This window comes from Lampris incognitus, chromosome 6, assembly GCF_029633865.1.
Source record: "Lampris incognitus isolate fLamInc1 chromosome 6, fLamInc1.hap2, whole genome shotgun sequence".
NCBI classification, from domain to species: domain Eukaryota; kingdom Metazoa; phylum Chordata; class Actinopteri; order Lampriformes; family Lampridae; genus Lampris; species Lampris incognitus.
Window position 1 is genome coordinate 62448807 of NC_079216.1, and position 13275 is coordinate 62462081.

General features: G+C 51.6%; 1 protein-coding gene across 1 annotated transcript; it reads right to left on the bottom strand.

Annotated features, from left to right (window-relative positions):
* Window positions 1–79: 79 nt before the first annotated feature.
* Window positions 80–7698, bottom strand: znf710a (zinc finger protein 710a). Its single transcript, XM_056282483.1, has 5 exons — window positions 7654–7698; window positions 3775–5265; window positions 2489–2680; window positions 2226–2400; window positions 80–1778 (listed from the first exon to the last, which is right to left on the bottom strand). Exons 1-5 carry the CDS (start codon window positions 7696–7698, stop codon window positions 1612–1614), a joined length of 2070 nt encoding a protein of 689 aa, XP_056138458.1. The 3' UTR covers window positions 80–1611.
* Between the last annotated feature and the right edge of the window lie 5577 nt (window positions 7699–13275).

The following is a 13275-nucleotide window of genomic DNA, read 5'->3' on the forward strand; positions in this document are numbered from 1 at the left end:
AACTGGGGAAACGGATTTAAAGGTAAATAAATTTTATTATTTTACAGTATTGTCTGGTACACAACATTGTACATACAGATCTATCAACATTATCTCAACACTGATGTCTAACAATACAGAAAGCCATTTAAATTTTAACATGTTGGTAGTTCCCCTTTTTCACCATCGAACCGTGATGGGATGAACACAAAGCGTAAGAATTCACAAAAATCGCGTTTTTATTTTGAATGCACTATATATCGACATTGCAGATGGAGACCGTGTTTGCGGGTTATGTTTGAAAAGCTAAGCACTGGGAAGCTGAATATATTGAGCATTTCCCAAATCATTTTCCATGAGGTCCATGGCCCTGTCACATGTTGGGAGGTTGTCGTTCATCACTTTAGACCAGCGTACAGCGTGATGGATGGCATGCTCTTGCAGACACACAGGGGCACTTAATATTTCTGTCCAAGTATTTGGGACAATTCCTGTTGAAACCCATCCATGGAAAAAAAGGACCTGCAATAAGAATGCAGGGGTATGCATTGCTTTTGAAAAATGCAGTAGGCTTTACCTTGAAGGCCCGCACCGGGCACAAACACTGAAGTTTCTGGAGAGAAAAGCTGGATTGTGGTCTGTTCTCTGTGATAATCTTTTGGAGAAATCTACAGATGAGTAGGGGGGGGGGGCTCAAATGTAATTAGATGAGGTCTGCCATTGGGCCCCATGAAAGCCATTGTCTTGGCTCAATACAGCACTAAGAAAAATAGACTGGTCCTGCCCTTATTTAACACTGGCAAAAGGTTGATCCAATTCTTTGGTAAAGGCATCTAAAATTAGAAGGTTGTTTTGATTTTGTTTTCATTTGTGTCTTAACATTCCACAGCAACAATTACATTCATAGACTAGGGGTCAAAACAGGGAAACTCAGAAACTTAAAAAACTCGAGACTGGTCACAACAAGTGGCCCTCAGTGCAGTGCACCGATCACAGTACCAGCCGCCACACAGGGCCGATACATCTCTGTACAGTAACACACAGTAATCGTTGACTTGCGGATCCCACGGTATTCGGGTCATCTCGCACACCTCCGTTTTATTTTTATCACAGTATAAATCAGAAAGTGAGGAAAAATGACATTTCGTTTACTTCCGTAACTTTGTAAGCTTTGGCAAAGTGAAATGGCTAAAACCTGATCAGCTCTCCCACCTTGGTGTACCCCAGGAGACTCACTTGGAGGAGACCAGGATTGTCTGGATAAGTACACGCTTTGTTTAAGCTTACTAAACAATTCCCTATAATTTAGGCTCGCGGGATGTTCCTGTTGTTATTGTTCCTTTTACTGAACGCCAGGTATTTTGTGAGAGTGAGTCCTCTCTTGCCAAATACTATATATTTTTTTCAGTAGGTTCGTATGGAGTTACGCCGGATGTCTACATTTCCAAATAGCAGAGCATAAGGAGCGGTTCCAGTGCATACGAGTGTGCAGATTCTGCAGGGTTACTTAATGCCCTTGAAGAACAATCCCAGGACGGTGCCTTTCACAGACCCCCAAAAATATCACATTGCCTCCTTTTTTTTGTATTATTAGTTCACACTTAAACTAAATTTGAGGTCATTTTAAAAAATTCATGCAGTGTTATATCGCCCACCTCCCTTCCCATAGCTGCTATAATACTCCATTTCAGAGAGTTTCGCAATGTCTGGTGTGTTGTTGCTCGCACGGTTCTCTCGCTCGCTGAATTCAAAGCTCTCCTCTTCGTAGTCCTCTTGGCCCTCTACGTCTTGGGGGGCTTCTGATGGAGGAAGCACAAAGGCACGCATAAAGTCCACCATTTCCTCAGTAGCACACTGAAACACACACACACACACACACACACACACAGCTTCACTAAGGACAGTCGATTGCTCCTCCTCTTCTGCTCCCATATCACTCTCCACTGATAGAGACAGGCATGTCTAATCCAGTCACTGCTATATTTACTAAATACACAGCGAGGGAGTGAGAGAAACATCAAAACACTTGGCCACCAGATTACAGTACACGCTGAGTCGAAGTGCATTAGTGGCAAAGTGAGACTGACACAGGTGCAACGTGGAGCTCACCATGCAGTCCTGCTGAGAAACTCGGCTATCGGACACCAAAATCACAAACGTCATCCCCAAATGTCACGTCATGTCTTTTTGTTTGTTTTTGTTTCTTAAAAGGTGCACAAAAAAAGGACTCCATGAAGGTTATTCACCTTGTCCTTCTATAGAGGCTTCCAGGATTCCATGTTTGACCTTCATGTGTCGGCTCAGGTTGCCCTTCAGGTTGAACTTGCTGGTGCAGTAAGGACACTTGAAGGGCTTGCTGCCAGCATGGAGGTGCATGTGGCCGAGGAGGTTATACATTCTGTTGAAAGACTTCCCGCACACCTGGGAGGCAAGAGAACAGCGGTCAGTACCCCTGCCAACCCTCTTAAGTACAACCGCGGCCAACTTGTTCACTTCCGCCTCCGCTCACCTTGCATTTGAAGGGCTTGACCGGCAGGTGGACGATCATGTGGGTTTTGAGCGTCTGTTTCTGGACGAAGGTCTTGAAGCAGACGTGGCACTGGAAGGGCCTCACGCTGGCATGGATCAACATGTGCCTCTTCAGGTTTGCAGAGAGAGTGAACTCTCGGGAGCACACGTCACACTTGAACTCTTTCATGCCCTGGGAAAACAGAAGCGTCCGGGCCTTTTATAATTAATTGAGTTACATACACATTCAGAGGAAAACGTGAGAAGATCTCATGGAGATTAGCATACAAGGAGTAGGCCACGTGGTGTAACGAAGGGGGAACTACTGAAGTCGGGAGAGTTACTGTTCAACGGGCCAAACTACTACACAGAGTGATGAGCGAGAGCGTTGTCATGCAAGCTTTCGATCCGCACTCAGCTGCTGAGACATACAGCAGAGAAGTCCAGCGATAGGCGGAATACAAGTTTTAACAATATCAACACAGACCACTTAAAAAAAACTAAAGCCAGTATCATGAGGAGAGAAAAAAAAACACGATTTTTTTTTAATACATACTGAGACAAGGACTGTATTTAGAATAAAATGGAGAATTGGTTTAGAATGATTCATCAGCGAGAAAGGGAAGTAAATCTGTGAACAACGCACAAAACGAAATGCATGCAAGTTTGGGGGTGAGCAGCACACAAAGACTCAAGGCCTCTGAAGGGTATGTTTACAAAGCAGCTGGGTTTGGGTAAAAAACAAAAAGAGGCTGTCAAGCGAGTATGCAATGTACTGCCAATCAGTTTTAATATCTTACTAGAAACACAATAGACCTCCTAAATGGTAATTATGTGTTTTTCCATTTCAAGCCATAGCTTTGTGGGTTTGTGGGCACTACTTTGCTTAGAGGAGCTGATTACTTTACTTAGAGGAGCAGATTACTTTACTTAGAGGAGCAGATTACTTAGAGGAGCAGATTACTTTACTTAGAGGAGCAGATTACTTTGCTTAGAGGAGCTGATTACTTTACTTAGAGGAGCTGATTACTTTACTTAAAGGAGCTGATTACTTTACTTAGAGGAGCAGATTACTTAGAGGAGCAGATTACTTTACTTAGAGGAGCAGATTACTTTACTTAGAGGAGCAGATTACTTTACTTAGAGGAGCAGATTACTTTACTTAGAGGAGCTGATTATACTCTTGTGAGACCTGGTTCTTGCTTTTAAACACACAAGTGGAGGTACAAAATGAGGCACATCGTTTGGTTTCAGTACCTTAATTGCGAGGGCGTGCGCTGCCAGTACCTTGTGAGTGAGAGCGTGTTGCCGGAGGTGGTGGATCTGGACAAACTCCATACCACACTCGGGACAGACATAGGGCCGCACATTCTGATGTTTCATCAGGTGGTTTTGGAGCTGGCTGCGGTACGCAAAGGACTTGTGGCACTCCGTGCACTGGTAGGTCGTGGGTCCCTGATGGCTAGTCAGGTGGCGCTTCAGGTGCGCGTAGGTTGGGAACTCCATGCCACACTGGGAGCAGACGTGGCACTGGCCGTTCTCGTGCTTGTTCTCATGGGTCCTCAGCTCGCTAGGGTAGGCGAAACCACGTCCACAGAAACGGCAGCTGTAGGGTTTGACGTCCGAATGCTGCAGCATATGCCTCTTGAGGTGGCTGGTCTGGGTGAAGGCCTTCTCGCAGACGGTACACTTGTGCGGCCGGGTCCCCTGGTGTGTAAGCAGATGGGTCTGGAGGTGGCTTGGCTGCTTGAATAGCTTGCCACAGTGCAGGCACTCATGAGGCTTAATCCCATTGTGGCCCAGGATATGAGTGACAAGGTTATATTTGGACGTGTAGGACTTCTCGCACATACGGCACTTCCACCGCTTTAGGCCCTCTCCCACGTCCACGCAATACGACTCATCAATCTGGACGTTGATGTCCAGGCGGTCTATCTGCATGCGCCTGGCGAGGCCCTCCGGGTCTGACCACAGCATGGCCTGGCCGTTCTCCTCGTACTCTCCTGGCATGGCCATGTCATTGGACTCGTAGGCCACCTCGCTGGACTCGTAGTAGCGGTTCATCAGAGGGCTTTCCGTCCCTCCTCCGGTCTTGAGGTTTAACGCCTCTTCCTCCTCTTCCTCCACGACCAGCTCTTCTTCTTTTCCGTCTCTTTCCCTGCCCATATTCTCTCCCTGCTCCTGCTTGGGCTGCCCTTCTGTCTGCTGACCGGATGGATCCCTGACACACACGAGACAGCTCCCGCATGCCTTCTCCTGTTTGAGGGAACCCAGTTGGGTGGCCGTATCATCTGACTTGCAAGAGCTTCGACTATGGCCCGTGTGGAGGCAGGAGGGAGGGGTGTCGGACTCCAGGTGCTCGCCTTTAATCTGAGCCTGCGGACTGGGGACTTTGTGCGGGCGGTCCTGCGGTTCTCCATCGTTCCTGGGCCTCCTGGTCCTACCGCGCGGCCCTGGCCGCCTCCTTTCACTGCTGTGCGGCTGGGCCTCTCGCTCCCTGGCAGGTTCAGCCAGGTAGTCGCCGTTAGCCCCGATCAGTTGATCGGCGTACTCGTACTCCATGGCCTCGGGCGGGGGAGGCGGGCACTCCCGTGGCTCTCCCATGTAGAAGCCGTTGGGAGCAATGGTGGCCCCAAAGATCTCATTCTGGGAGATGAGGCCCAGGACGGCAGCCTGGGCCAGAGACAGTACCACTACAGGCTCCGTTTGCGTGCCCACATCCACTTGGCCCTCAGACATTTTGGGGTAGCTCCTAGCCAGACGGCTACTCTCCTCCTCCTGAAAAGAAACACAACAGGTCAGGAAAAAAACAGCTTGCACCGAAGACAATTATAGATCCATGTTATTTTTTTTTTGGAAAATTTTCTTTAAAAAAAAAAAAGAAAAGCGTCTCGCAAAGCATTTCATTACGTGATCTTTGCACCCTTACAATGACCTCATGAAGTTTTGTTTTTGTACGGCGATTAACAATAATCCAACCAGACAGTCATTACAACTCCGAATTTGATCCCGACACCGAAGGCTACGTGTGACGCTCCTCCTCTGTGACTCCAGGAGGGAATTTGCAGGCTGTTTTTTAGCGTTGGCCTGTGAAAGCCGCATTCTGACTACGCCTTGTTTCATTGCTCCGAATCCAGAGGAGAGCATTAGATGGGAGAGATAAGTCAGATCTGTGTTAGCGCCCTGCTTCCTTCCTTGACAGGCTGTAGAATAATAAAGAATAGAAAAAGGGATGCAGGTCCAGCCAGGAAGTTGACTTCCGTGGACTGTCCTCGGCACTTCCTGTGGGGTCCGGCGGGGGGGGTGGTGGTGGTGGTGGAGGTGGCCGGCGGCCCGTAGCTGACCGGGTCGGCTCATCACTGGAGCTCTCTCTCTCTCTCTCTCTCTCTCTCTCTCTCTCTCTCTCTCTCTCTCTCTCTCTCTCTCTCTCGCTCCCCCATTCATGAGGAGCAGAGTCTACAAACGCAGACTCTCTCTGTGGCGTTCTCCGCCGCGCCTGCCACACAGGTCTCCCTCAATAAGATGATATATGCTGCCGGGCGGGCTCATATCCATAACAAACACGCCACCGAGATCCGAGCTCAGCCCCCCCCCCCCCCCCCACTCTGGACCCAGGCAAGTGGCGAGCTGACATAACTGTGTGGCTGGGGAATAAAAGTGTCGCGGACTCACAAACACATGTTTACCGCGGCTGTCTGAGAAAGCGGGGGGGTGGGGGTGGGGGTTGGGGGGGGGGGCGACACTGAGGGAGAAACCGCCGTATCGCCAAACTGTCACTCCGCGGCGAACAGGAGGGAGGAGGGAGACCGGGACGGCTCGCTGAGTGTATCTCTCGGGCTTGTGTCTTTGCAAAAAAAAAAAAAAAAAAAAAAAAAAATCTAAGATGGTTGGGAAAATGTATGAAGAAGAAGCTGTGACCCCCCCACACACCCCCCACCCACCCCCCACGAGTCTCTGTAAGCACCACAGGGGCTGCACTCTAGTACTATACGGTACCGGCAGGAGCTGCTCCCCTATCCTGACACAACACTGATGGGAGAAGAGAAGGACGAGTGGATGGACAGGAGGGGGAAGGAAAGGAGGGCTAGGGACTAGATAAAGAGAGAAAGGTGTGTGTGTGTGTGTGTGTCTGTGTGTGTGTGTGTGTGTGTGTGTCTGTGTGTGAGATGTGGGGAAGGGGGAGCAGACCTGGATGCCCTGATAACCACGTCATTTATAATTACGGCTTTTAAAGTAGTCAGACAGAGACAGACTGTGTGTTTTTGAGAAAGAAAGGCAGGAGACTGCGTGTGTATTATAAAGTGTGTGTGTGTCTGTGTGTGTGTGTGTCTGTGTGTGTGTGTGCGTCTGTGTGTGTGTGTCTGTGTGTGTGTGTGCGTGCGCGAGTGAGAGAAAGAAGAGAGGGAGGAGGTATAGAGAGAGAAGGAGAAAGGGCTGTGGGCGGGGGAGGGAGAGAGAAATGAGATGGAGGGGCTGAAAGATAAAGAAAGAGGGGGAGGAGGAGGAGGAGGAGGAGGAGGGGAGAGATTGAGTGAGCATGTGAGAGGAGGGAAGAGAGAAAAGGAAAAGGAGCGGGAGGGGCGTGGGGTGCTTCTGGGGGGGGGGGCAGCCGTGAAGACAGAGTGAGTGAGTGAATGAGTGAGAGAGAGAGAGAGAGAGAAAGGGGAAAGAGGGAGGGGAGGAGAGAAGAGGAAGAAGAAGAGAAAAAAAAGGACAGCAAAATGAGAGGCTGACAGAATGAAAGAGAAAGAGACAAATGACAAGGGGAGAGGGAGAGGGAGGGGGAGGAGGGGGGGGAGGATAGTAATTGCAAGACTCTGTACTTCCACATTCTGAAGTTGCGGGCGAGAGACACCTCGGGACAAGACACAGACGACATGACAAAACAGCACGAGACATGTGGCGGAGACGGGCGCACACAGCACTTCGTCTACTCTCCTCCTCTGTGAAGACAGGAAAAGACGTCCCCACTTCCCACTGCGGCGGGCGAGCGCATGGGAAAAGTAATCTAGCCTCTGTCCGTGCAGACACACAGCGAGAGAGTGAATGGCTCATGAACAACACAACACAACACAACACAACAGCAACAGCCTGGAAACTAGTTCCCCGGCGGCGGCGGCGGCGGCGGCGGTGGAAACGGTGTCCGTCCCCGGGCTACAGACTCACCACATTGTTCCTGGAGTGATGTTTGAGGTGTTTGAGGGATCTCATCCTTCAGGAGAAATGAGTAGAGTGAAAAAACCCAGCTCCTATTTATATCTGCCGGAGAGCGGGGCGGTCCCACGGCTCATCCTCCTCCTCCTCCTCCTCCTCCTCCTCCTCCTCCTCCTCTACTGTTGCTGTTATCAGAACTGACTGTGCCTGCCCCCCCCCCACCACCACCACCACCACCCCCCACCGCCCCCCCCACCCCACCACACACACACACACACACAGTATCACCCCACTTCTTTCTCTCCCTCCCACCCTCTCCCTCCCACCCTCTCCCTCCCATCTCACTTCTCTTTCTCCCTCCTCTTTTCTCTCTAACAAACACACGCGCGCACGCGCACGCACGCACGCACACACGTCTTATCTCCCTTTCTCACTACACACAATTCAGCATGACCCTTCAACACACATTTCTCTTTAAGGCACACACAGGGGGAGAGAGAGAGGGGGGGAGAGGGGGAGAGAGGGGGGGCTCTATCTTCTCTTGATCGCACTCATACTTTGCATTTCCTTTTCGTGAGCGCGGTGCGCAAATCGGACAACGCACACACGCACACACACACACACACACACACACACACACACACACGCACAAAATAAAATAAATACACGTGCGTGTTCTCGAGACGTATGTGCAGGCGTACGTACAAGAGGATGAGCACGCGCACACAAGCACCGCTTTACACACACACACAGACACACACACACACACACAGAGACGCACACAGACACACACAGACTTCGGGTGGAGGTGTGTCTGTCAGTCGCAGTCAGACAGATAGTGCCGGAGATACGCCGAAATTTCAACTTTGCGGAGAGCGGCGCGGAGTTTTGCCGCCTTTGTTTGTGATTTAAACTAATTAAGCGGCGAGACGGCCCGAAGTGCACGAGTCTCTGAGAGATTCAGGAGGAGGAAGAGAGAGAGAGAGAAAAAAACAAAAAAACACACTGAGTGACAAAAGAAAAGAGGAGGAGAAAGAAAGGAGAGAAAAGCAGTTAGGAAAGAGGGAGGGAAGGAGACAGACGTGGGGGAGAGAGAATAAGGAAGAAAGAGGCAGAGGGAGGGGGAGCCGAGCGGAGTGGAGGAAGAGCAGGGGGGGGGGGGTGGGGGGTGGGGGGGTGCGTGTGCGCGCGTGTGTGTGTGTGTGAGAGACAGAAAGAAAAAGAGAGAGGAAAGAGAGCTGTGGGGTGGGGGAGGGAAGAAGAGAATGCAGCAAAAAAGGAGGAAGAAGGGAAAGGAGAGACGGGGGAGGGAGGGCCGAGGCATAAGAAAGGATGTGGCAAAAGAAAGAGAAAGAGAGAATAAAAGAAAGAGGAAAAAAAGAAAAGAGAAAGACGGGAGGGAGGGAGGGAGGGAGGGGGGAGCAGCGGAGAGGGTGTGGGGATGGGAAGAGAGATAGAGAGGGAGGGTTGAAAGAAAACGCAGTGAAAGAGAAGAGGAGGAGGAGGGAGGGGGGGGGAGAGAGAGAGAGTGGGGGCTGGAGGAAAGAAGGAGAGAGAAAAAAGAGAGAAGAAAAAAGGGGGGATGGTGGAGTGTGAAAATAAAAAAGAAGAGTCCATCAGTAAGAGAAAGGGGGGAAGGTGCAGAATGATGGGTTGGGGGGGGAGGGAGGGGGTGTGTGTGTGTGGAGGGGGGGGGAGAGCAAAGGGAATGGTGAGAGGAAAGGAGATAGAGACAGAGTGAGAGAGAGAGAGAGAGAGAGAGAGGGAGGGAGGGAGAGAGACAGAGAGACAGAGAGAGAGAGGAAAAAGGAAAAACAGCAAGGGAAGACATTAACTATTGAACTTCCAGATTTCTTTCGGGCTGTGTGGAGAAGCAGTGCGGCGCAGTACCTGCGGGTGGAGGCGGTCCGTGGCCGAGCCGGTCCTGGTCATGAGACAGGTAACGCGCCGTTGTAGCCCAGCTCGCCTCACCTACGACTAGTCAACACCCTGGCATCCCCCGAAAAGTGTTACTACCACCGCACACACACACACACAAACACACACATATATATACATATCACACAAATAAATAAATAATGATATACATTATATATGTATTTATATATATATATATGTGTGTGTGTGTGTGTGTGTACAGGCGAAGGCGGACAGCATTATATGGGCACATGCCGAACCCAAGTGTAGGGGCCGTGCATAAACATTTCCTGCTAAATAACAGGAAAGGGCAAACCTTGAAATCCTTGATCAATCATCAGCGGCTGGGAGTGCTGTGAGAATGAGAAAGATAGAGAGAGAGAGAGAGAGTGGAGGGGAGGGGAGGGGAGGGGAGGGGAAGGAGAGATAGGGAACGAGAGTGAGCGTGAGGAGGAGGGGGGGGGGTTGAGTGAGGGTGTGAGCGAGGAGGAGGAGGAGGAGGAGGGAGGAGGAGGGGGGGGAGATAGCAGGAAGTCGAGGGAGAGAATGGAAGAGAAAATAGAAGGAGAGCAGGGGAAGAAACAAAGAGATAAGAGGCGGAAAGACAAAGAAACCACATGGAAGAAACAACCAAGGGACACGTACATAAAACAACACAGAACGAGCCTATAGGGAGAATAAAGGAGACGCAGACAACAAAAGTTTTTTGGGGGGGGGGTGGGAGGGGGGTTAGGGGGGGGGGTGGGGGGTATACGCTGGCTCCTCTCCAGGCCCAAATCTTCACAACACCGAAACCTGCACGCCCGTCCATTCACTCGGCGCGGTATTCGCGCGGCTAGCGCCGCGGCCAAGCTAGCAGCGTGGGGGGAACGCGACGCGGCGAGTGATGAAAGTCCGACTTCGCTCATTTCTGGTGTTTCCGCAGGTTTCTACACGTACGAGCCGGCGGGGGGAAGTGAGCCGTGGCCGGCCGCCGCACGGCGAAGCCAAAAAACCCTCGGCCGGCATCTCGAACGCCAGTGTGAGTCTGTGTGTGTGTGTGTGTGTGTGTGTGTGTGTGTGTGTGTGTGTCGGACATCAGGATTTGAGAAACGCCACCGACACCGAAACACTTTCAGTTCCCCAGCGCCCTGAAACAACACACGTCTGACACGAGCGTCCGCGTGGCTCGTGTTGGAACGACGGCTCGTCCTCCACGTCTGGAAGGAGGCCGGTCCTGTACGTGCAAGAGACCGCGTCACCTCCTCCTCCCCCCCCCCACCCCCCCCCCCCGGGGTACCGGCCAAAAGTTACAAGTTTGGTTTTTTTCCTCCTACCCTTTCTTCGCTTTCGTTAGGAGGAGATAGACGGTGGTGGTGGTGGTGTTGGGGGCTACATATATCAGGGCCCTGCTCCACCTGTGAGAGGGGACTTTATAAATCACCACGCTGCACCAAATCCTGGCTGCGCGTTGGCAGGAGACTCCTCCCCCGTTCTCCTTTCACAGGCGTGCACACAGACGTACGTCTAGACGGACGCCGACGCCGGCGAGCCCAGCAGACCGACCGGTCCGCCCTGCCTCGGGTTAGCCCGCACATATACATCCCACCCCTCCGCCTATGGGCGGTGGCGGAGGTGCCCCGCCTCTCTCGTGAGGTGACCCAGCTGTGGAGACCCTTCCTGGGCCGGGACCCGGCGAGTGTTTGGTGCAGTGAAATAAGCGGTGTATTCTCATTACCCGTCGTGAAGCGAGGCCATCACCGGCTCTCCCTGTACCGCTCGCCAAGCCAGTAGTCCCGTTTTCGGTCTTTTGCGAGACGACGACGACGATGACGATGATGATGATGATGATGACTCCTCTTTTCAGTCTTTAGCCGTGCCCTGCTAACGAGTAAGGGAAAGGTATAAGGCAACGTCAACATCAAGTATCGTTTCCGTGATATTCCGGGATGCGGTTGAATTACGGCATCGTCTCAAATCGAGGGAAAATCCATCTTTTCTTTCCTTTCTTTTCATTTAAGTGAGAGAAAAAAGAAGAAAGAAAGAAATGTGCCATTTTGTTCCGTCTCTGGGGTCATTATGGACACCCTGGGACCCACCTGGCCCCCCCGCTGCCATCCACTTCTGGGTCTCAACCCATACTTTGAAAAGCAACGGGGGGGCGGGGACGGGGGGGGGGGTATGGAGCTCATGCGGCCGGTGTAGCGGACTTCTCCATCCGGCACGGTGACGGGACTGGACACGCGGCGTTTCGCTAGGTGGGGATCCGCCGTGATTATTCGGGCGACTCCGCGCCACAGGTCTCGGACTCGCGGCGCCTCCTCTTCCGCACTGCGTACGGCCGCTTGTTAGGGTGGCCGCGATGTTCGGGTAAGGATTCGCCTTTCATATTTCATGATGGGTTTCTCAACACCCCTTGAAACAGAGAGGAAGGGGAGGGCGGGGGGGCGGGGGGTGGGGGGGGTCAGGCCACTCTTGTGTTTTTGAACTCGTACCTGTGCTTTCGTAAGTGGACCGTAGTTGATTTCTTCGCCGGCTATCCGTCTCCGACCTGCGTCTGGGGAAGAAAGCCCACACACACCTTCTGTCATTTCCCCCCTGCTAAGTCGGCCTGATATACTGATATAATATGGCGCACGGATGTAATAGTAAGTCTCAAGCATGATTAGCTGCCATAATTAAACTTCCACACAAAAGAAGAAGAAGAAGAAGAAGAAGAAGAAGAAGAAACAAAACGGCAGGCTTTTCATAAGCAGCCGAACAGACAGGCGCACAGCTCGGGCGTGAGCGACGCAGACGGAATAAAGCAAAACTGTTTAAAAAGAAGCCACACCCAAGCTCGAGAGCCTCCAGCCTCCTCCTCCTCCTCCTCCGCCAGGGTCAGACGGTGGACGCGTGGACAGGTGAGCACAAAATCCTAAGAAGGAGGCCATCGTCTGGATCTCTTCTCTCTCTCTCTCTCTCTTTGCCGTCGCTCGCCAAGGGTAAAGCCGTTCTGAAGAAGCACACAAACTTCACATGTTAGATATGCGTGGCCATAAAGGTGCACCCTTTGCCGCACAACCCCAGACTCAGGCAAACACAAAAGCCCCCGTGCAACATTCCACCCCTCTGATTAAATACCGACGTGTCGGTGTGGCGGGGTTGTTGTTTTTTTTTGCATGCGAGTGTTTGTGTGTATTTGAGCAAATCAACTCTTAACCCCCCCGCCCCCCCCCCCCCCATTAAATCAGCCTCACAGAAACAGTTAGACAGGATGCAGAGATGGCCAGAGCAACAACAAAACCCCCCCCCCCTCCAAAAAAAACCTAAATAAAAGATCACCCCTCCACCCCCCCCTCCACCCTCCACCCTCCCTCCGTTCTGTAGTGGGGGTACTAAATGGAAAGACAGAATATTAGCAATGAAATAGCTCTGCTTGGAGACAACATTGGAGAAAGGAGTGTGGGGAGAGCTTGAAAAAAAAAAAAAGACTGAATATAAAGGAGAAAAGACAGAGTTGAGGGAGGAGAGGAGAAGAGCATTCAGCAAGGAGGATATAAAAGGAACAGAGAGGGGGGCGAGGGAGTGAGACAGAGAGCTATGGAAGGAGAGAGAGAAAGAGAAGGGAGAGGGAGAGAGAGAGAGAGAGAGAGAGAGAGAGAGAGGGGGGCATGAGAGAGCGAGGGAGAGGGAGCGCGTTTAGAGAGAGAGTGAGAGGAGAGAGAGATCAAGAGAAAGAGGGAGGAGGGAGGGGGA

What these genes read in the sequence shown, in the direction of transcription:
- znf710a (XM_056282483.1), bottom strand. Translation starts at nt 7,698, where the DNA reads ATGAGATCCCTCAAACACCTCAAACATCACTCCAGGAACAATGTG. An exon ending in TCAAGCCCTTCAAATGCAAG is followed by an intron (nt 2,401 to 2,488) that starts GTGAGCGGAGGC and finishes CTTGCCTCCCAG; the next exon opens with GTGTGCGGGAAGTCTTTCAA. An exon ending in AGCCTCTATAGAAGGACAAG is followed by an intron (nt 1,779 to 2,225) that starts GTGAATAACCTT and finishes TTCCTCCATCAG; the next exon opens with AAGCCCCCCAAGACGTAGAG.